Source organism: Mesocricetus auratus, unplaced genomic scaffold, assembly GCF_017639785.1.
Source record: "Mesocricetus auratus isolate SY011 unplaced genomic scaffold, BCM_Maur_2.0 Super-Scaffold_100028, whole genome shotgun sequence".
Classification (NCBI taxonomy): Eukaryota; Metazoa; Chordata; class Mammalia; order Rodentia; family Cricetidae; genus Mesocricetus; species Mesocricetus auratus.
This window is the reverse complement of record NW_024429209.1, coordinates 11,074,505-11,096,273: the sequence shown is the minus strand read 5'-3', so window position 1 is coordinate 11,096,273 and position 21,769 is coordinate 11,074,505. Positions and strand designations below refer to the sequence as shown.

The following is a 21,769-nucleotide window of genomic DNA, read 5'->3' as shown; positions in this document are numbered from 1 at the left end:
TTGGATCAGATGTAAGCTCTCAGCTGCTTTTCCAGCACCATGCTTGCCTGCCTGCTGCCATGCTCCCCGACATGATGGTCATGGACTCACCCTCTGAAATTGTAAGTAGCCCCTAACTAGATGCTTTCTTTATAAGTTGCCTTGGTCATGGTGTCTCTTCACAGCAATAACTAAATGAAGCAAAATGATTGGTATGTCTTGGGGCTGCCATGATTCATGGAGAGATGCCCCTATAGCTGGGAACAATGACACTGTGGAGGGAGGAAATATGTTGGTGGTCGTCTTTTACTCTTATTACTCTTTGCTCCTTAGGTCTTTTTTTGGGGGGGTCTGCCACCCAGATCCCGAATAAATTACACATAGAGGCTTATTATTATTTATAAATACCTGGTCTTAGCTTGGTTTGTTTCTAGCCAGCTTTCCTTAAATTATCCTGTCTACCTTTTTTTTTTGTTCTTGTTTTTTGGTTTTTTGAGACCAGGTTTCTCTGTATTGTTTTGGAGACTGTCCTGGAACTCGCTCTGTAGACCAGGCTGGCCTCGAACTCACAGAGATCCGCCTGCCTCTGCCTCCTGAGTGCTGGGATTAAAGGCGTGTGCCATCAACGCCCAGCTGTCCAGTCTACCTTTTGTCTCTTGGCTTTTTCCTTTTCTTACTTCTGTTTATCTTACTCTCACTCTTACTCCATAGCTGACTGAGTGACTGGGTGGCTGTGTGGCTGTGTGGCTGTGTGGCTGTGTGGCTGTGTGGCTGTGTGGCTGTGTGGCTGTGTGGCTGGGTGGCTGGGTGGCTGGGTGGCTGGGTGACTGTGGCTGTGTGGCTGTGTGGCTGTGTGGCTGTGTGGCTGGCACCTAGCATCCTCCTCTCCTTGTTGTCTTGCTCCTCTTTCTTCCAGATTTCTCCTCATATTCATCCTTTCTGCCTGCCTGCCCCATCTGTTCTCTATCCTGCCTCTCTATTGGCCGTTCAGCTTTTTATTAGACCATCAGGTGTTTCAGACAGGCACAGTAATACAGCTTTCCCAACAATAAGCAAATGCAGCATAAGCAAAAGTAACACACTTAAAATAATATTCCCCAGCAAAACATGTTACCTAAGACAAGAAGGTTTTGTCTCAGTAGCATGACTGTGAAAATCCTGTTCTATTTCTTTTTAGTCCTTCTCTCCTTACTTTCTTTACTCCCTAATCCCCACTTCCAACTCCTGCCAGAAGCCATCAACTGTGAAGAACCACTAGGGTTGTGTTGATGTCTGTGGTCCATGTTACCACCAAAGGCCATAAAGACGTCCTGTCTGTGCTGCCACCTGAAGCCATGTTAATGGAGGGTTTCTCAACCTGGGTCTTGTTAATGTGTCTTAAGCTTTTGCTATTTACTTGTGTGTGTATAAGTGCGTGCGTGTGTGTGTGTGTGTGTGTGTGTGTGTGTGTGTGTGTGTGTGTATTCACATGCCTGAAGAGGTCATATCTCTTGCAGCTGGAGTCACAGGAAGCTGGGAGTCACCTGATATGGATGCTGGGGTCTGACCTGGGATCCTCTGGAAGAGCAGCAAGTTCTTCTAACCACTGAGCTAGCTCCCCCAGTTTTATTACAATTTTGTTTTGGGTAATTATTTGTGTGCATCTGCCATGTATGTTATATGACATTTAGCTGTACTTGTGGCCAGTGATAGCTGGTTTTGTGTATCAACTTGTCACAAGTTACAGCCATTGGAAAGGAAGGAGTCTCAGTTGAGGAAATGCCTCCATGAGATCCAGCTGTAGGGCATTTTCTCAATTCATGATCAATGGGGGAGGGCCCAGAACATGGTGGATGGTGCTACCCCTGGGCTGGTGGTCCTGGGTTCTATAAGAAAGCAGGTTGAACAAGCCAGAGGAAGCAAGTCAATAAGCAGCATCCTCTATGGCCTCTGCATCAGCTTTGGCCTCCATGTTCTTCCCTGTTTGAGTTCCTGTCCTGACTTCCTTCAGTGATGAATAGCGATGTGGAAGTGTAGGCCTAATAAACCCTTTCCTCATCACAGCAATAGAAACCCTAACTAAGGAAGTTGGTACTACACATATGGCTGTGACAGACCTGACTATGTTTCTGGGGTGGATCGTGAAGGACTTTGGAACTGTGGGCTAGAAGAACCATTGAGTGTTAAGGGCTCTGTCGGATGCTCTGAGGGAGCTTGGGAGATAGAATGTTGAGAACAGTGTAGATGGCCTGGCTTGTGAAGTTCCAGAGGGAAGTTTAAAGACTATCAGAGCCATTTGTTATTTTGAATTAAGATTCTGTTGTTCTGGTTAGCTGGGGCTGAAGAATCAGCTGTGATTAACAAAATACCAGAACTACTAAAACAAAACTTTGCTGGATTACTTGCTATTGGTCTACTGGAGCTAAGAAATTAGTGGTGATTAAGAAGAGAGCAGCATCACTGAGGTGAAATCTTCTGGGAGAGTTTCCTGAGAGCACAGGGAAGTTGCATTCCAGAGGCAGCCAAGGTTGTAGCTCGTCCTGGCAGCCAGACTTGGTAATGTGTAAGAGTCACCCAGGTGCACTGGTTTTGAAGGCATGAAGGGGTCATGGAGAACAGCTAAGTCTTGTCCCTGTGAGAGGGCAAGAGAGGCCATTGGTGAAGATGCAGCTGCATAGCGGTAGAAGCCCCAGGACTGAAGGAGTCATGCAGAGAAGTTGAGGCTTGGCACCATGAAGAGAGCCTATGAGAGCCTATTGGTGAAAGTGCAGCCCAGTTGCAGCAGAGACCCCAGTGATTTGGAGATGCCGGTACCATGTGACGACCACCAAGGACAGCAGCAGCAGTGGAGTGGAGCCAGCTGGAGCCTAGAAGACAGCTCTGTGTGCGCTGCAGAGGACGGAGCTGGGAAGTGACCCAAGTTCTGTGGAGGAGCCCAGATCGTGAGTGGACATTTGGAATTGGTTTGCTTTGATTGTGACTGTGCCTGAAATTTCCCTCTTGAAGTACGAAGGTCTTTTACTGGAGCCCACAGTTGAGAGCCTTCAGATTTTAAAGCTTTGGATTTTTAAAGAGATTGCCTATGATAAAGGAACTGAAATTTTGAGGTGCTTGAATTTGTAAAGACTGTGAGGACTTTCAAAGCTGTGTTTTTACCGTGAGATCTTGAAGATGAGTAACAAAGGAAGGGTTGTGGCTTATTAGTGATGTGTTTGTGCATCAAGTTGACAAGGTGTGAGTTGCGCTGGCTGGTTTTGTGCGTCAACTTGACACAAGCTATAGTCATCAGAGAGGAAGGAGACTCGGTTGAGAAAAAAATGCTCCATGAGATCCAGCTGTAAGGCATTTTATCAATTAGTGATCAATGGCGGAGGGCCCAGCCCATGGTGGGTGATGTCACCCTGGGTGCTTACAACCCCCACAACCAGGCACCATGAAGAGGGGGAGAAGTGAATTTTGTCACCAGGAAAGAAAAAGGCATGCCACTATGCATAGTTAGGGGTATAGACAGCCTTTACATTTTCAAAAGATTTTATTTTATGCCTGTGTATCACATGTGTGCTTGGTGCCCTCAGAGGCCAGAAGAGGGCGTCTGATTCTCTGAAACGTTTGTGAGCCTGTTTCACGTGAAATATGTGGATGCTGGGAATCAAACTAGGTCCTCTGGAAGAGTAACGATTTCTCTTAACCACTGAGTTCCTTCTTCAGCCCTTGTGTAGAGTCTTTTGAAAACATGTCATATATGTAATTTGTGTATATGTGTGTGTGTGCAAGCATGTATGTGTGTTCCTTTGTGTGTGTGTGTGAGAGTTTGTCCTGTGTATATGTAGAGGTAAGAATCAGCTTTGGGTGTCATTCCTCAGGAGCAACCCACCTTGGTTTTTTTTCCCCATCTTCTTCTTCTTTTTGAGACGGGATCTCTCTATATAGCCCTGACTAAGTAGACTAAGTAGAGACCAGGCTGGCCTTGAACTCACAGATATCCTCTTGCTTCTGTTTGCCCTGTGCTGGGATTAGAAGTGTGTGCCATCATGGCCAACTACCTTGTTTTAGGGGACCTCACTGGACCCCAAAATTCACCAAGTAAGCTAGGCTGGTTGGTCAGTAAGCCCCAGAAATCTGACTATCTCTGTCTCTCCACAACCAGCATTGCCACCATGCCCAACTTGTCGTGTGGGTTCTTAGGATAAAACTCAACGCCCTGTGAGTGAACTTTCTTCCAAGTTCCCAGCATTTAATTTTAAGTTAACCTGTTATTGCATTTATTTATTAATTACTTCTGTGTTGGGGGCAGAGGTTGGTGCCAAGTGTCTTTCTTGGTCTCATTGGGCCTGATCTTTTGAGGTTAGGGGTGCCAAGCCTCAGCCTCTTTGCAGGACCCCTTGTCTTGCTGGACACTTGCTGATTGCCTGGACTGCCTGGGCAACAGGCTCTGGGGAAACAGCTTGTGTCTTAACCCCTTCCTTGCATTAGGGTTATAGATATGCAACCCCCACCCTGTGTTTGGCTGTTGGCTTTTAAAATAATTTTTATTCTTTACATATATTACATTCTGGCCACAGTTTCCCCTACCTCTACTCTTTCCAGGCCTCCTACCATCTCACCTCTCCTCCAGGTGCACTCCTCCTCTGTTATCCCTCAAAAAAAAAAAAGCAGGCCTCCCAGGAATACCAACCAAACATGGAACACAGCATAACAAATTACATATGACCAGGCACAAACTCTCATATCAAGGCTGGATGAAGCAACCTAGTTGGAGGAAAAGGGTCCCAAGAGCAAGCAAAAGAGTTAGAGACACCCCCACTCCTGCTGTTAGGAGCCCCACAAGAACACTAAGCTACACAACTATATATGCAGAGGACCTAGCTCAGACCCGCACAGGGTCTGTGAATGTTGCTCAGTTTCTGTGAGCCCTGTTTAGTTGATTCTGTGGGTCCTTCCTCCCCCTTTTCTTAGGGGTTCCATTGGCTTCATCTGGTGTTTGGCTGTGGCCGCTGCATCTGTTCCTCTCAGTTGGCACAGGTGCTGGGCATCACACTCATGCTTGTGCAGCAGGCACTTTATCAACTGAGCCTAAGTTTGCCTTTTATTTAAAGAAGTATAATTAGTATCTATCAAGAAACAGAAGCAACCTAAGAGGAATCTGTGCCCTGCCTGAGTTCTTTGTCTCTACTGAACATGTTACTCACAGCCATTCTTTGAACTAGAACATAGTTCTCAAAAACTTTTCAAAGAAATGGTACTTGAGCATAATTATAAAGTACCAGATCTTAGCATAATCAGAGGGAGGAAAGTTTCATGGAACACAGCGTAGTTTGGGATACTGGACTTGGAGAACCTCCTTGTTTCCTTTGCCCTGCTTTGCAGTAATCCCTTGGGAGATGGAGTGAATGTTAAGCCTCTAATCTATGGTTTCTGTCATTTCCCAAGGGTTTCTAGAAGTTGTGCCCTTATAGGTTCTGTGGTTGCTGGTGTTTGGACTGAGCTGGAATCATCACAATCTGACTCATCTGGGACCACTATTCCTTTCATTATTTACAAGCCTAGGGTTTTGGTTCAGGTATCCATTCCTTTGTGAGGCTCTGTTGTTGACAAGAATTTAAATAATCAGAAGCAGTAGTGACCTTCCATACTGTGGCAGCTCAAGATTTAGAGCTCCCAGCTGCAATGTTGAGACGTCTATAGTGCCGTCACCTGGGACACTAGATTCGCTTCCCTAGAACAAAGGCATGCTTGGAGGTGGATGATAGTTGATTTGTAGCAGATGTGAGAACTGAATGACAATTATTTTGATCTATTATGAAATTCAGAAACAAAGTCAGCTAGGGAGCAAAGATGAAGGATGCCACAGTAATTGACTTATGAAGGGGAGTGGGCTGGTGCCTGTAGGGGGCGTCATATGTGGTTTATATCAGAAGCATCTTTGATAGAAGTGATGCATGAATTCATACAGGAGCTGAAGTTCAGTTAAGACTGCATTCAGCTAACAAGTGAGAAAGATTAATCAGGCAAGGAAATGAACAAGAGTTTCAAATTCTAGATGTTGTCAGAAATTTCTACTTTATTCACTCAGCACAGTTTCCGCATTGTTTTTTCCCCATCCGTTATTTGCTTTCACTTATTCATTTGCTGGCTGGTTTTGGATTAGTCCTTCTGTTAATAAAGAACATTTGTGATTGTTATGGTCATCAGTCTAGCTAAAAGGACCCAATCAAGTGGTTCTTAAGATATCACCCCAATTCCATAACTCTTTATTGCTAATGTTCTACCTAGAAAAAAAATCAATAAAACAGGTGTGGTCCTGGGTTGTGGGAATATGCACATCAGTCAACCAGCACCTCTGTCTTGGGGTGTGAGCCTTCTGTTTAGACAGTCATGACAAGCATTGCACTGTGCCTGGGGTCTTCCCTATTCTCCTGACGTTCCAGTAGCTTTTCTTTTAACCACCAAACAGCAACCTTTGAGGCTCTCAAAGACCCAGGACATTGTCATAGTAGTGAGATGCTGGCTGGAGTTAGGACCTTTGCATCCTTGTCCTTCTGAGTGAAAGGCAAGGTATCAGCTGCTTTGGGCTTTAAATTTCTTCCTTTTTTTTGTTCTGACTTTTTTTTTTGGCTTTTCGAGACAGGGTTTCTCCGTGGCTTTGCAAGCTGTCCTGGGACTAGCTCTTGTAGACCAGGCTGGCCTCAAACTCAGAGATCCACCCACCTCTGCCTCCTGAGTGCTGGGATTAAAGGTGAGCGCCACCAATGCCTGGTTTACCCTGTGTTGTTTTCAAGCTGAAAATTAATGCCTAGCCAGCCACAGTGGCTTACTTGTGTAATCCCAACATTCAGGAGTCTGAGACAGGAGGATCACCAAGAGTTTGACACTAACCTGGGCTGTGTAGTGAGTTCATAAAACCAAAACCAACCAACCAACCACCAACAACAAACCAACTCAGGGCACCAGATTTGAAGACTAACTTATCTGCATCTGGAAGTAATTTCTCGAGTCCTTGCTCATTTTGTCCTAGCTTCTTTTTAAGTGTTGCCTGTAAAACTATGATCCTAGCCATCCAGCATCATTAATGGTGGGGCGAGGCCCCAAGGGACTTACCTGCTTATAAATGCAATAGAACTCACAGGCGTATTTACTTTTAAAGTTGTTCCTGTTGCCTCCACAGCCAGAGAAGACGAAGGGTTCACATAAGGCTGTGATCTTGTTGTAGTAGTATCTGTACAGAGCCAACTTACAGGATCCTTTCCTTACAGGGTGGTTGCAGAGTTCTGTCGACAAGAAGCAGAGCCTCTTACTAAAAGAATCACCAGTCTTCTTTATGGACTCAGACTATGAAAGCTCTCCCCTGCCCCAAGTAGATCTGATTTTATCACTGGGGAGCAAGTTACAATGCCTCGAACATGCACTTTGCTCTCTGTGATACAGGACAGTAAGCCTGAGCTGCCCGTAGCCTGGGTCAGGGTGATGGAGGTTACTTGGAGAAGGACCACACCCTCCCCAGTAGTCCTTGTTTGCACTAAGCATCCTGCTCCCTGTATCTCTGCGTACTTCCCTTGGCTCTGGAAGTGAACATCTTGCTTGGTGTCTGTAGGTACTGATCTTTTGGAGTCCTTCTGTTAGTCCCTTTTGCCCTCATCACCAAGAGCACACGAACATGTATGTCTTTCTACCTTGCATAGCTATTCCTGAAGCTTAATTTCTGCTGCCAAATCTGGCAGAGCCTCCCTCCTCCCGCTTCCCTTTGTTCACCCTAGACTCACCGGTTTTCACTGAGTGTAGAAGTGCGTTCCAGCAGGAGCCATGGTGACCATGTTAGAGACAAAGGAAGTCAATGTTGTTTTTCATGAAGTCCAGTTATCGTCCTCTCCATGCCTGGGAATTTCCTATCTCTACTCTGAGTTTCCCAAGGTACCCATTAGAATTCAAATTAAAAGCAAATTCACTTAGTAGAATGGGCCAGGCGGTGGTGGTGCACACCTTTAATCCCAGCACTCAGGAGGCAGAGGCAGGCGGATCTCTCTCTGAGTTCGAGGCCAGCCTGGTCTACAAGCACTACACAGAGAAACCCTGTTTCAAAAAAAAAAAGTAACATGGGAGTGCGGATGATGGTCTTGGCCCCTCTGAATTCAAGGAATGTAACACAGTGGTCCTCTGAAGATTTCTATTGAATAAAAATGAAACTCATATCACACACACACACACACACACACACTCACAGAGAGACAGAGACAGAGAGAGAATTTGCTCAGATACCCTAATATTAATCCAATTTTTATGATCCCTAACCTTTTCTTTTTGTCACTGAAACTCTTTGGGAGAGACTTAAGTTGATTTTACTTTTCTGTCTTCCTCTTTTTCCAACCTGTACCGGGAATTCAATATAATCAGAAGCCCCAGGCCCATGGAGTTGATCTAAGAGGAGGGTTTGGCTGACCAGCAGCAATGCCATCCAGATCACCTGGATTTCTTTCTCCTTCACCGTTTTTCTCCAGCTCGAATGCTCATTTTTGCTTACCTCCGAGATACCCGCTTTCACACAGCTCTTGTCTGAGTGCTGGAGGAAATATTTCACTGGAGAGCACGTGCATGAGTGTGCAAAGTGTGAGGAGCCGCAGGGCCAGGCGCATCCCTCGAGCCTCCATGGTGCTCCCAACTGCAGATGGAGAGACCCAGGCTGCACTGAGATGAGTTGTCTTGGAGGTGGAGTCTCCCCTTCTCTGAGAAGTTGAACCCATATTTGAATTGAATTTCCCCAGGGCCTGGGCAGGGTGCTGGTGTATCCAGAGTCAGTGTAGTGAGCAGGACAATAAGTGCTTGGCTACCCAGCCATGGAGTTTGAAAGACCATGTTTGACAGAACCCTAAGGATGAACCCTACCTCTCTCTCTTCATCCATGGGTTACAGCTGCTCAGCACTCAGGCCATGGACGTTTCTTTTCATTATTTTAAGAACTAGTACATAAAGAATGACTTTCATTACAGTTTTCATATTTGCTTTTGTTGACCCCCAGTCTCTTGCCACCACTCCTCTTGGTCCCTTCCACTCCCCTCCCACCTGCCTTCATGTCACACGTGTTCCATTACTCATTCTTATCCTTTAAAACATCTCCTTCCCTAAGGTTGGTTGTCTTTCCCCTCTCAAGTTTCATGGCCTCATACATGTATGCATATGTCTAGAACTGAAACCTGTTCTGAGATCAGCCATGTAGTATTTGTCTTTCTGAGTCTGGGGTTCACTGCTTGAGATAGTAACTTCCATTTCCCATCGATTTTCCTACAAGTGTCCTCATCTCATTTTTTAATTTTTTCATGGAGACCCTCCTGCCCCTGCCTCCCAAGTGCTGGAATTAAAGGCAGGTGCCACTACATTTTCTTCAACCATTTGTCTGTTTACTGAGATATAGGCTGCTCCATTTCCCAGTATTGTGAATCACAAACAATGGACATGGCTGTGCAAATGTCTTTATGGTGGTTGTGTATGTGTGCGGGGGTGTGCAGCTGGTCATATGGTACTTTGAGTTTTAGGTTTTTGCTTGCTTGCTTGTTTGTTTGTGGAAACTCTTCAATCTTTCCATAGTGGCCGCAGTTTGCATTTCCCCCAAGAGTGAACACGGTTCCTCTTCTCTTGCATCTTTACCTGCTTTGTTGTAGTTTACTTTCTTGATGGCAGGCCTTCTGGATGGGTGAGACTGAATTAAAAAAGAAAACAGCTTTAAGGGGGATCTGTAGTTCAGAGTGTGTGCTGCTGTAGCAGAGGACCCAAGGTCAGGTCCCAGCACACACATGAGGTGACTCACAACCACCTATAACTCTAGTTTTCAGGAACATCTAATGTCTCAGACCCCTGTACTCGTATGCACATACCACCACCCATATATATTAATTATATACATAATTAATGTATATAATCTAATTATAGGAGTAAAGCACATAACTATTATATAGTTAATGTATATAGAATATAATTAATGTAAAATAAATCTTTAAAATATTCTATTTTGTGTGTGTGGGTGTTTTGCCTGCATGTACTACTTGTGTGCCTGGTGCCTGCAGAGGCCAATAGATTCCATTGGATCCCTGGGACTAGAGTTACAGATAGTAATGAGCTGCCATGTGGTGCTGGGAATCAATCCTGGTCCTCAGGAGAGGGCTAGGGATATCCCACCTGTATTTGGTTAGTATTTCTTGTATGCAGTTTAAGATTACTTCCACTAAGAAATGCCAAAATGACTTCATTGAATTGAGATGTGAGTGTGACACCTGCTCATATAGTTAAACAAAATAGAGGTCACAGCTTTTTGCCTGACTTGACCGACCTTGTGTAATGGCAGAAAAGAAGGGATGTAATGAGGTTCCATCAAGCACTCAGTTGGGCCATTATATCAAGTAGGGGTATAAGAACTCAAATGACTGCTCCAGCACACTTTTTCATGTCTGAAATGAAGACCTGGCTCACTCCAGGGCTAAACCTTCTATTATCTGAAGACCTAGCTGGAGGTGGGCAGCCATGGAAGAGTGAGCATGTGAAAACCAATGGGAACTCAGCATTTGAAAGCATGGATACATGCTATATTAAAGTGGAAAGAACAGTTCCCAGTGTGTTCTTTAGAGTGTGTGGTTGGATGGTACTATTTACTGTTTAGTCTAACTGCTGCAGAGTTTGTTTGTTTTTGATCAGGAATCACACAGGACTCAGATTTTGGATCTGAGACCTGGAGATTTTGGGAGACGGTCAAAGGAGTGGAATTTGGTTACTTTTCTTTCGGGACTGGCAGGTTCTTTTTGTTATTTTAGACAGGAGCTACGCCAACGTAATAGTCATCCATGTTAGCTGCAATAGCAACCCCAAATGAGCATTTGAAATAGTCTTCTTCTATTTTAAAAAATTTAGCCCCCTTTTATTGTTTCTTTGGGAATTTCAGGAAATCTATTTTTGACCTTCCTGTTCCATTATTTCCATTGAACCCATTAGACCACTGCATCCTACCTCCCCTTTCTTGAAAGTTCCCTCACCATGACCCCTTAGTTATGACCTTAATGGGTATTCCAAATGAAACATATATATCTGAAAATATCCAAGCTAACATCTACAAATGAGAGAAAACAAGGCACTTTTATCTTTCTGAGCCTAAACCCACCAAGAATGACTGTTTCTAGTTCTATTCATTTACCTGAAAATCTCACAATTTTGTTTTTCTTAACAGCTGACTAACACTCCATTGTGTAAATGTATTGTATTTTCTTCCACTCACCCATAGATGAACATTTATGCTGCTTCTATTTCTGGCTAATTGTGAGCAGAGCAGCAGCGTTCAGAGGAACAGGCACCTCTGTAGTAGAATGTAGACTCTTTCCATGTGTTAGCATAAAGGGAGTGTGAGCATCTGCTCAGAGCTCAGCTTTTCTGTGAAGGCAATGAGGAAAAGGGTGACTGCTCAAACACTAATGTAGAGACCACTGTGTAAGTGTGTGTGTGTGTGTGTGTGTGAGTGTGTTCCTGCATGCTCTGTGTATGCACGTGTGTTTGAGCACACACAGACCAGAGGAGAATGTGGGGTGTTTTTCTCTTGACACAGAATCTCTGACTAAACTCAAGGATTAATGTTTTCATTAGGCTGGCTGGCCAGCCACCGAGCTCCCAGGATCTGCCTGTCTTTGCTCTCCAAAGCTGGGGTTACAGGCACCTGCATGCCTGGCTTTCTTCGTGTGTGTGTGTGTGTGTGTGTGTGTGTGTGTGTGTGTGTTGCATCTGAGTGCAGGCCAGAGACATAGGATATCCCTAGAGCTGGAGTTGCAGGAGATTGTGAGGTGCCTAGTATGGGTCCTGAGAACGAAACAAGAGCAGCAAGTATCCAGCCTTCTCCCCAGCACCCTATTTCTAAATTTGAGCCTAATTTTTACCATGTTTTCCAGACTGACCTTGACCTCACTCTGTAGGCCAGGCCGGCCCTGACTTCATTCTGTAGCCCTGGCTGGCCTTGGGCTTGGGAGCCTCCTGCCTCAGCTTCCCAGGTAGCTGCTATTACAGGCCTGTGTCATTCAGTCTGGCTTGCTGAGTTGGGAAAATTACCTCCCAGAATTCAGGATATCTAGATATTTTCCATTAAGCTCCTCTTTGTGGTTATATGCAAACACGGGAAAGGAAGGGATGTATCCAGGGAGAGAAAGTGAGGCGTTCCGTCTTAGAACACGCACTTCAGATGAAAGAGACACAACACAGCACAGAAAATGAGGAGGAGGGCCATTAACTCTATTTTTTTTAACCATTACGTTTTCTGCTCTGCTTGCTGGAAAACTAATAACCAACAGTTCACGAGCAATGCTTGAGGCACAGGAGTGACTATGCACTCCTGAGGGAGAGGAGGGGTCTGTTTCAGTCTAAACAATTTCACAGGGTTGTGGTTTCTTCTCAGTTGTGTTGCAATTTAAGAAAAGTGGCACATGAGAGAAAGATGCCATGTGACAGGGTTCAAGCAGAGGTTTGGTTTTCTTTTTAATTAGGAAAAGGGATCATAAAAAGGGGAAAGGGAATGGGGGACTGGCCTCCAGTGACAAGAGCAGCAGGAGAGAGGAGAGAGGGAAGAGGGGGAGAGAGAGGAAAGACTGGGAGTCTGAGGGGGTGGAAGGGGAACAGAGAGAAAGAAAGAGAGGAGGATGGGAGGCGGGCAGGGCCCTTTAAAAAGGGACCATAGTGAATCTGCACAGGTGGTGCTCTTAGTGGCTGCAGCTGATGGCGCATTCTGTCAGAACCAGTACACATGCCTGGATACTAGTAAGCCGTATGTTTCCTTTGTGGCAGTGGCTTCCTGAGCCCCACTTCCAGCCTCAGTGCTAATTCTCATGCGCTCGGTGAGGGAGGAAAAGGAAGGCTATACCTGTATTTTTATTCCAAGAGAGTGAGTCTTGAGGCTGGAAAGAGGGTTCAGCAGAGGGCTGGGGTTTGGTTCCCAGTGTCTACATGGTGGCTCACAGCTGTCTCTGAACTATAGTTTCACTGGACCTGTTGCTGCCATCCAGCTTCTGTGGGTACAGCATGCACAAAGTGCACATAAATGCATACAAACAAAACACCCACTCATTGTTGTTGCTGTGATGAAACACCACAACCAAAAAAAAAAAACTTGGGGAAGGAGGGGTTTATTAGGCTCACACTTCCTCATCACTGCTCATCACTGAAGGACGTCAGGACAGGAACTCAAACAGGGCAGGAACCTGGAGCAGGAGCTGATGCAGAAGCCATAGAGGAGTGCTGCTCACTGGCTTGCTCATCATGGCTTACTCAGTCTCCTTTTTAACAGAACTCAGGACCACCAGTCAGGGGTGGTACCACCCACAACGGGCTGGGTCCTTCCCCATCAATCACTAATTAAGAAAACAGCTCACAGCTGGATCTCATGGTGGCATTTTTTTCAATTGAAGTTTCCTTCTTTCAGATGACTCCAGCTTGTGTCAAGTTGCACACACACACACACACACACACACACACACACACAGAGAGAGAGAGAGAGAGAGAGAGAGAGAGAGAACCCATCCTTTTGCTGCATACAAGAAACACATCTCAACGTCAAAGACAGACGTTACCTCAGAGTGAAAGGTTAGGAAAAGATTTTCCAATCAAAGGGACCCAAGAAACAAGCTGGTGTAGCAATCCTAGTAACTAACAAATTAGACTTTAAATTAAAATCAATCAAAAGAGATGAAGAAGGACATTTCATATTCATCACAGGAAAAATCCATCAAGGCGAAGTCTCAATTCTGAACATCTATGCCCCAAATACAAAGGCACCCACTCTCATAAAAGAAACATTACTAAAGCTCAAATCACACATAAAATCTCACACGATACTAGTAAGAGACTTCAACACTCCGCTCACACCACTAGACAGGACCTCCAGACAGAAATTTAACAAAGAAACAAAAGAACTAACAGAAATTATGACACAATTGGGTTTAACAGACATCTATAGGAACATTCCATCCAAACACAAAAGAATATACCTTCTTTTCAGTGGCACATGGAACCTTCTCTAAAATTGACAACATAATCAGAAACATAGCAAACCTCCACAGATACAAAAGTATTGGAATAACCCCCTGTATCTTAACAGACCACCATGCTTTAAAATTAGAATTCAACAACAACACAAATCACAGAAACCCTACAAACTCATGGGAACTGAACAATGCACAATTGCACCATCCCTGGGTAAAGGAAGAAATAATAAAGAGAAATTAAAGACTTCCTGGAATTCAATGAGAATGAAGACACAACATACCTAAGCTTACAGGACACTTTGGAAGCAGTGCTGAGAGGAAAGTTCATAGCACTGAGTGCCTACATGAAGAAACTGGAGAATAGTCACACTAGAGAATTAACAGCACAACTAAAAGCTGTAGAACAAAAAGAAGCAAACTCACCCAGGAGGAGAAGACGCCAGGAAATAATCGAATTGAAGGCTGGAATTAATAAAGTAGAAACTAGGAAAACAACACAAAGAATCAATGAAACAAAGAGTTGGTTCTTTGAGAAAATCAACAAGATAAGACAAACTTTTATCCAAACTAACCAAAAGGCAGAGAGAGAGAGCATGCTAATTAACAAAAACAGAAATGAAAAGGGGGACATAACAACGGATACTGAGGAAATCCAGAGAATCATCAGGGCACACTTTGAAAACCTGTACTCCAAAAAATTTGAAAATTTAAAGGAAGTGAACAATTTCTTGGATAGATATCACTTACCAAAATTAAATCAAGAGCAGATAAGCAATCTAAACAGATCTATGACCCCTAATGAAATAGAAGCAGTCATCAAAAGTCTCCCAACCAAAAAAAGCCCAGGCCCAGATGGCTTCAGTGCAGATTCTACCAGAAATTCAAAGAAGAGCTAATTCCAATACTCCTCAAAGTGTTCCCCACAATAGAAGCAGGAGGTTTGCTGTCAAACTCTTTTTACGAGGCTACAATTACCTTGGTATCCAAGCTACACAAAGACACAACTAAGAAAGAGAACTACAGACCAATTTCCCTCATGAACATTGGTGCAAAAATACTCAATTAAATACTAGCAAATAATCCAAGAATACATCAGAAAAATCATCCACCATGATCAAGTAGGCTTCATCCCAGGGATGCAGGGATGGTTTAACCTATGAAAATCTATCAGTGTAATTCATCATATAAACAAACTGCAAAGAAAAAAAACACATGATCATCTCACTAGATGCTGAAAAAGCCTTTGACAAAATCCAGCACCCCTTTGTGATAAAGATCCTGGAGAGATCAGGGGTAACAGGAACATACCTAAACATAATAAAAGCAATATACAGCAAACCAGCATCTAACATCAAACTAAATGGAGAGAAACTCAATGCAGTTCCTCTAAAATCAGGAACAAGACAAGGCTGTCCATTCTCTCCATATCCCTTCAATATTGTACTTGAAGTTCTAGCTAGAGCAATAAGACTACAAAAGGAGATCAAGGGGATACAAATTGGAAAGGAAGAAGTCAAGCTTTTACTTTTGCAGATGATGTGATAGTTTATATAAGTGACTGGAAAAACTCTACAAGGGAACTCCTACAACTGATAAACACCTTCAGCAAAGTGGAAGGATACAAGATTAACTAAAAAAAAACCAGTAGCCCTATTATATATATAGACGATAACTGGGCTGAGAAAGAAATCAGAGAAACATCACCCTTTACAATATCCCTAAACAACATTAAATATCTGGGGATAACGCTAGCCAAACAAGTTAAAGACCTGTATAGCAAGAACTTTGAGTCTTGAAAGAAAGAAATTAAAGAAGATACCAGAAAATGGAAAGATCTCCCATGCTCTTGGATTGGTAGGATCAACATAGTAAAGTGGCAATCTTGCCAAAAGCAATCTACAGACTCAATGCAATCCCCATCAAAATACCAGCACAATTCTTTACAGACCTTGAAAGAACAATAATCAACTTTATATGAAAAACAAAAGACCCAGGATAGCCAAAACAACCCTGTATAATAAAGGACCTTCTGGAGACATCACCATCCCTGACTTCAAGTTCTATTATAGAGCTATAGTCCTGAAAATAGCTTGGTATTGGCACAAAAATAGACAGGCAGACCAATGGAATCTAATTGAAAACCCTGATTTTCACCCACACACCTATGAACACTCCATTTTTGACAAAGAAGCTAAAATTATACAATGGAAAAAAGAAAGCATCTTCAACAACTGGTGCTGATATAACTGGATATTGGCATGTAGAAGACTGAAGATAGATCCATGTCTATTGCCATGCACAAAACTTAAGTCCAAATGGGTCAAAAACCTCAACATAAATCCAGTCACATTGAACCTCTTAGAAGAGAAAGCGGGAGGTACTCTTGAACAAATTGGTACCGGAGACTGCTTCCTGAACATAATACCAGTAGCATAGACTCAGAGATCGACAATTAACAAATGGGACCTCCTGAAACTAAGAAGCTTTTGTAAGGCAAAGGACACAGTCAACAAGACAAAAAGGCAACCCACAGATTGGGAAAAGATATTCACTAACCCCGTATCTGACAGAGGGCTGCTCTCCAAAATTTACCAAGAACTCAAGAAGCAAGTCTTTAAAACACCAAAGGATCCAATTAAAAAGTGGGGTACACAACTAAATAGAGAATTCTCACTAGAGAAGTCTAAAATGGCTGAGAGACACTTGAGAAAATGCTCAACATCCTTAGCCATTAAGGAAATGCAAATCAAAACAGCTCTGAGATACCATCTCACTCCTGTCAGAATGGCTAAAGTAAAAAACCCCAATGATAATTTATGTTGGAAAGGATGTGGTGAAAGGGGAACACTCCTCCACTACTGGTGGGAGTGCCAACTCTTACAGTCACTTTGGAAATCAGTATGGAGATTATTCAGGAAAATGGGAATCAGTCTACCACAAGATCCAGCAATTCCACTCTTAAGCATATACCCAAAAGATGCACATTCATACAACAAGGACATCTGTTCCACTATGTTCATAGCAGCATTATTTGTAATAGCTAGAACCTGAAAGCAACCTAGATGCCCCTCAGCTGATGAGTGGATAGAGAAAGTGTGGTACATTTATACAATGGAGTACTACTCAGTGGAAAAAATGGAATCTTGAAATTTGCAGGCAAATGGGCAGCACTAGAAGAAATCATCCTGAGTGAGGTAACCCAGTCACAAAAAGACAAACATGGTGTGTATTCACTCATATATGGATTTTAGACATGGATCAGGGGAGTGCCAGCCTACAATCCCACTGCCAGAGAGTTTGGGAAACAGGAAGGAACCTAAGAGAGGTATGCAAGGTACCCCAGGGAAGGGGAATGAGGCAAGATCTCTTGAGTAGATTGGGAGCATGCGGGGAGGGGAGAGGGAGCTGGAAAAAAGAGAGGGGGAGAAGAGGAGGGGAGATGAGGTCATAGGGGAGCAAGAAGGTTAAGTCGGGGCAAGGATAGAGGAGAACAGGATGAGAAATACCATAATAGAGGGAGTCATTATAGGTTTGAAGAGCGATCTGGCACTAGTGAGATCTCCAGAGATCTACAAAGATGACACCAACTGGCAAACTAAGCAATAGTGGAGAGACTACCTTAAATGCCTATCCCTGATAATGAGTTTGATGACTACCTTATATGCCATCCTAGAGCCTTCATCCAGTGGTTGATGGAAGCAGAGGCAGACACCCACAGCTAAACATTGAACTGAACTCCTAGAACCTAGTGACAGAGAGGGAGGAGTGATGAGCAAAGGGATCAAGACTGGGTTGGTGAAACCCACAGAAACAGCTGACCTGAACAAAGGGGAGCTCTTTGGACCCCAGACTGATAGTTGGGAGGCCAGCATGGGGCTGTTCCAGACCCCCTGAATGTGGGTGTCAGTGAGGAGGCCTGGACAACCTATGGGGTCCTGGGCAGTAGATCAGTATATATTCCTGGTATACAAATGGACTTTGGATGTCCATACCACAATGAGGGATGCTCTCTCAGCCTGGACTCTTGGGGGAAGGCCTAGGGCCTGCCCTGAATGAAACAACAGACTCTGGATATCCCCTATGGGGAAGGGAGTGAGGATAGGGTAGGGGGCAGGGGGGGAGGAGGGCAGCTGGTGGGGGTGTACGGGAGGAGGGGAGAGAGAGGGAGCTAGGAGTGACATGTGAAGCAAGCTTGTTTCTAATTAAAAATGTAATAAAAATAAAATAATAAAATAGAAAGAAAATTCTTTTGGTAGGTGAAATAAAGTAGATTTCCTTTTCTGGGAAGGCTGACAAGTTTAGTTTTAATTACCAAGCTCCTAAAGCTATCTAAATGATTGCCGATAAACTAGGAACAACTTAAGAGAGCTTTGAGGATTGGTGGGCATGAATCAGGAGATCTGACAAAGATTTGTTTGAGTGAAGAAACATTCCAGGTAAGTGTGAAGGTGCTGTATCTGATTTCAAGGCTAAAGTCAAACATAAGTTTGCTGCTGCAGACACACTGGTCAGCTGGATTTCATAGGGCAGGCAGCACCAATCTCTACAGTTTGGTCAACTCTACTGGAATGACTTCAGCATTGTGTGGATGGATGAGGAATTGCTCAAGTGAGAGACCTAAAGTGTGGAACCCATTGACAATTGACATTCTCTGGATAAGGCATTGGAATGAAAATACAAAGGACACACAAGAAGAGTCTTTCATTTTTAATGATTATAGTAATTTTTCAGGAAAGACAAAATTAGGAACAGGAAAACAGTAAGTCAAAGTGTCAAGAATTGTGGACACTTTCCAAAGATCTGACATTTGACTAAATCTTCTTGCATCTTTATCTCAGATGGTCCATCCAAGAACATCTATGAATGCACACACTCTCAAGTCTGGACTCTGTTTCCAGCTTCCTGTTTAAGTAGAAAAACAAGATTCATGCTGCAGGTTACAGAAGAGTTTCCCTGGATTAGTGTAAGTCATTTCTGTCTTGAGACAATCCTACAGAATGACCTCCCTATCAGTGAGACTTCTGTTGCATTAATCTGTTCCGTTCATCCAATGATAGCCACTACCCGTGCTCCAGCCTCTGTAAAATGCATTAGGAAAGATCAAAAACAGAACTAGTGCTTCCGAGTCACTCCCTAGGCCATTGTGCATCTCACTTTTATGGAAACCAGTCACAGCACTGCCTGGATAGGAGACTTGTGGGCTGGGTCTTTTGCCTATACAAAATAACATGTCTCTCTGGAGAGTTAGAAGGCCTGAAAATGCAAAGATTTGATTTGTGGATTTTGGTGAATATAAGCAGGGCAAGAGACTTGTGATGGTCAGCTCTGATAAAAAAAAAGGTAAAAAAACCAAAAACAATATCCTATGTTACTCAGTGAGCAATTGTTTACTTTTTTTGGTATGTGTGTGTTGTTTTGTTTTTTGTTTGTTTATTTATTTTTTGGTTTTTAGAGACAGGGTTTCTCTGTATTGTTTTGGAGGCTGTCCTGGAACTCGCTCTGTAGATCAGGCTGGCCTCGAACTCACAGAGATCCACCTGCCTCTGCCTCCCGAGTGCTGGGATTAAAGGCGTGTGCCGTCAACACCTGGATTGTTTTTTGTTTGTTTGTTTTTCCAGACAGCGTCTCTCTGTGTAGCCCTGGCTGTTATGGAACTCACTCTGTAGGTCTCAGACTCACAGAGATCTGCCTGCCTCTGTCTCTCAAGTGCTGGAATTAAAGGCGTCTTATCACCAGGCTACAACTGGTTACTTCTAGTGGGCTCATTTCCTTCACCTATCAAGTAAAAATAATAACACAAATCTACTATGCAGCTATTTTAATGTAATCTTATTTCTTCAAATCTTTCAGTAATTTGTTCTTTGACAATTTCATACATATATACGCATATATGTATATGATTCTGATTATTGTCATCCCACTTACTCTAATCTCCTTGCCACACCCCTGAAGGTCATGTCATTTTGTTTTGTGACCCACTGATTTCACATGCAGCTATGCATGTGACCATGGGTGTGGAGCCTGATGTCACTAGTGGGTATACAACTGAAGACCATGTTTGTTCTTCAACAGTACCCATCAATAGTCAGTAGTTTCCCAGGAGAGGAAGCCTGAACCCATCTCCCGTTCACGACAGACCATTTGAAGCTGATTGCTATGTCTGTGCCTGCCCAGAAGATAGTGCTCTGAATTCTGCTCCTCATCATTTAGCCCTTAACACACCATAGAAGGGACAGTATACATGTCCTAGGCCTGAGCAAGCACTCAGTGGTATCTTAATCTCTTAGCACCTTCAGCCACTTTTCTTCACTGCAAAGAGAAGCTTCACTTGGTCAAGGCTGAGAGTAATCATTGTCTTTGGGACTCAGGGAGGCAAAGCCCAGTTTCTCAGGGAGCTGCAGACCCATTGCAGCTGAAACCCATACCCTGCACTGACCTTTGCTGTGGTGAACATCCCATGCCTGGCTTGGAGATGCCTTCTGGATCTCTGCTGCCTTCTGGATTCCTGGGGCTTTTTGGAACTTCTCTGTTCTTTCAGTGGGGAGATTTGTCTTGTTTTCCTCATAATTCTTCCAGACTTAGGTGGTTCTTGGGTTGTAAGCGGAGACTTAGTGTAGCTATTTTAATATAAAATTGTGTATTATTATAAGGTAATTGCTTAGGAATACCTGGCTCTGTGGCAAATAATTGTTTAGTAGACAGCAGCTGCAATATTCTCTCTGGATATTTGATTTTTCTAATTGCAAAGTCAACAATTTTGTTGTTTCTTTGTTTTTTTGAGACAAGGTTTCTTGGTGTAGCTCTGGCTGTCCTGGAACTTCATCTGTAGTCTAGGCTGGCCTCAAACTCACAGAGATCCTCCTGCCTCTGCCTCCCTAGTGCCTTGCCTCCACTGCCTGTCCATAGTCAACAATTTATTCCGAGATCCAGCTTACCCATTAGAACCTTTTATTAGAACCATCCTACCTCTTTATGTCCTGAAATGGGGTAAGCTCTCGACTAATTTTCTCTACCCTTGAATTTTTTTCTTGCCATTCTCCCAAAGGATAAAAGATGAGATTGGTCCCTTACGGTACTGTCCGGTAGTCTTTATTGCATTCAATGTCACATTCTATCTTAAGCCTGAAGTTGTTAAGGTTGCCATTGCAGCCGGAGAAGAGAAACCTTTGACACTGTTTAGAAGTTTTGTTGTAGAAAAATCTAAAATGTACTTCATAGCAGCTGCCAGGTTCCATATCCAGGTTACAAATATCTGCAAGAGAAATTTCCATGGATTTAGAGAAAGATGTCTCTATTTAGAGGCCCTTAAAAATTCCTGCTTAGGAACCCAGCAACAGAGAGAGAGAGGAGCAATGAGCAAATTGGCAAAGAATGGGCTGGCAAAACCAGCAGAGGCAGCTGATCCGAACAGGGGAGAGCTCTTGGACCCCAGACTGACAGTTGGGAGGACAGCATGGGACCGATCCAGACCCCCTGAATGTGAGAGTCAGTGAGGAGGCCTGGGCTACCTAAGGAGTCCTGAGCAGTGGATCAGTGTTTATCCCTCGAATACTAACAGACATCGTGTGTCCATAACACAAAGAGGGATGCTCTCTCTGCCTGGATTCTTAGGGAAGTGCCTGGACCCTACCCTGAGTGAAACGATAAACTCTAGATATCCCCTATGTGGAAGAAATTGGCAATAGGGTGGGAGGATGGGGGGGATGGTGGGGGGGTGTGGGAGGAGGGGAGGGAGAGGGAACTGGGATTGACATGTAAAACAAGCTATTTAAAATTAAAATAAAAATACTCAAAAACAAAAAACAAAAAAAAATTCC

The 21,769-nt window shown here is 43.7% G+C and overlaps 1 protein-coding gene across 1 annotated transcript; it reads right to left on the bottom strand.

Annotated features, from left to right (window-relative positions):
* Positions 1 to 6,969: 6,969 nt before the first annotated feature.
* Spint4 (serine peptidase inhibitor, Kunitz type 4) lies at positions 6,970 to 8,727 on the bottom strand. Its single transcript, XM_021235913.2, is given in 2 exon segments — positions 6,970 to 7,226; positions 8,474 to 8,727. Coding segments are annotated over 2 exon segments (477 nt in total). The 5' UTR covers positions 8,694 to 8,727.
* Positions 8,728 to 21,769: the final 13,042 nt, after the last annotated feature.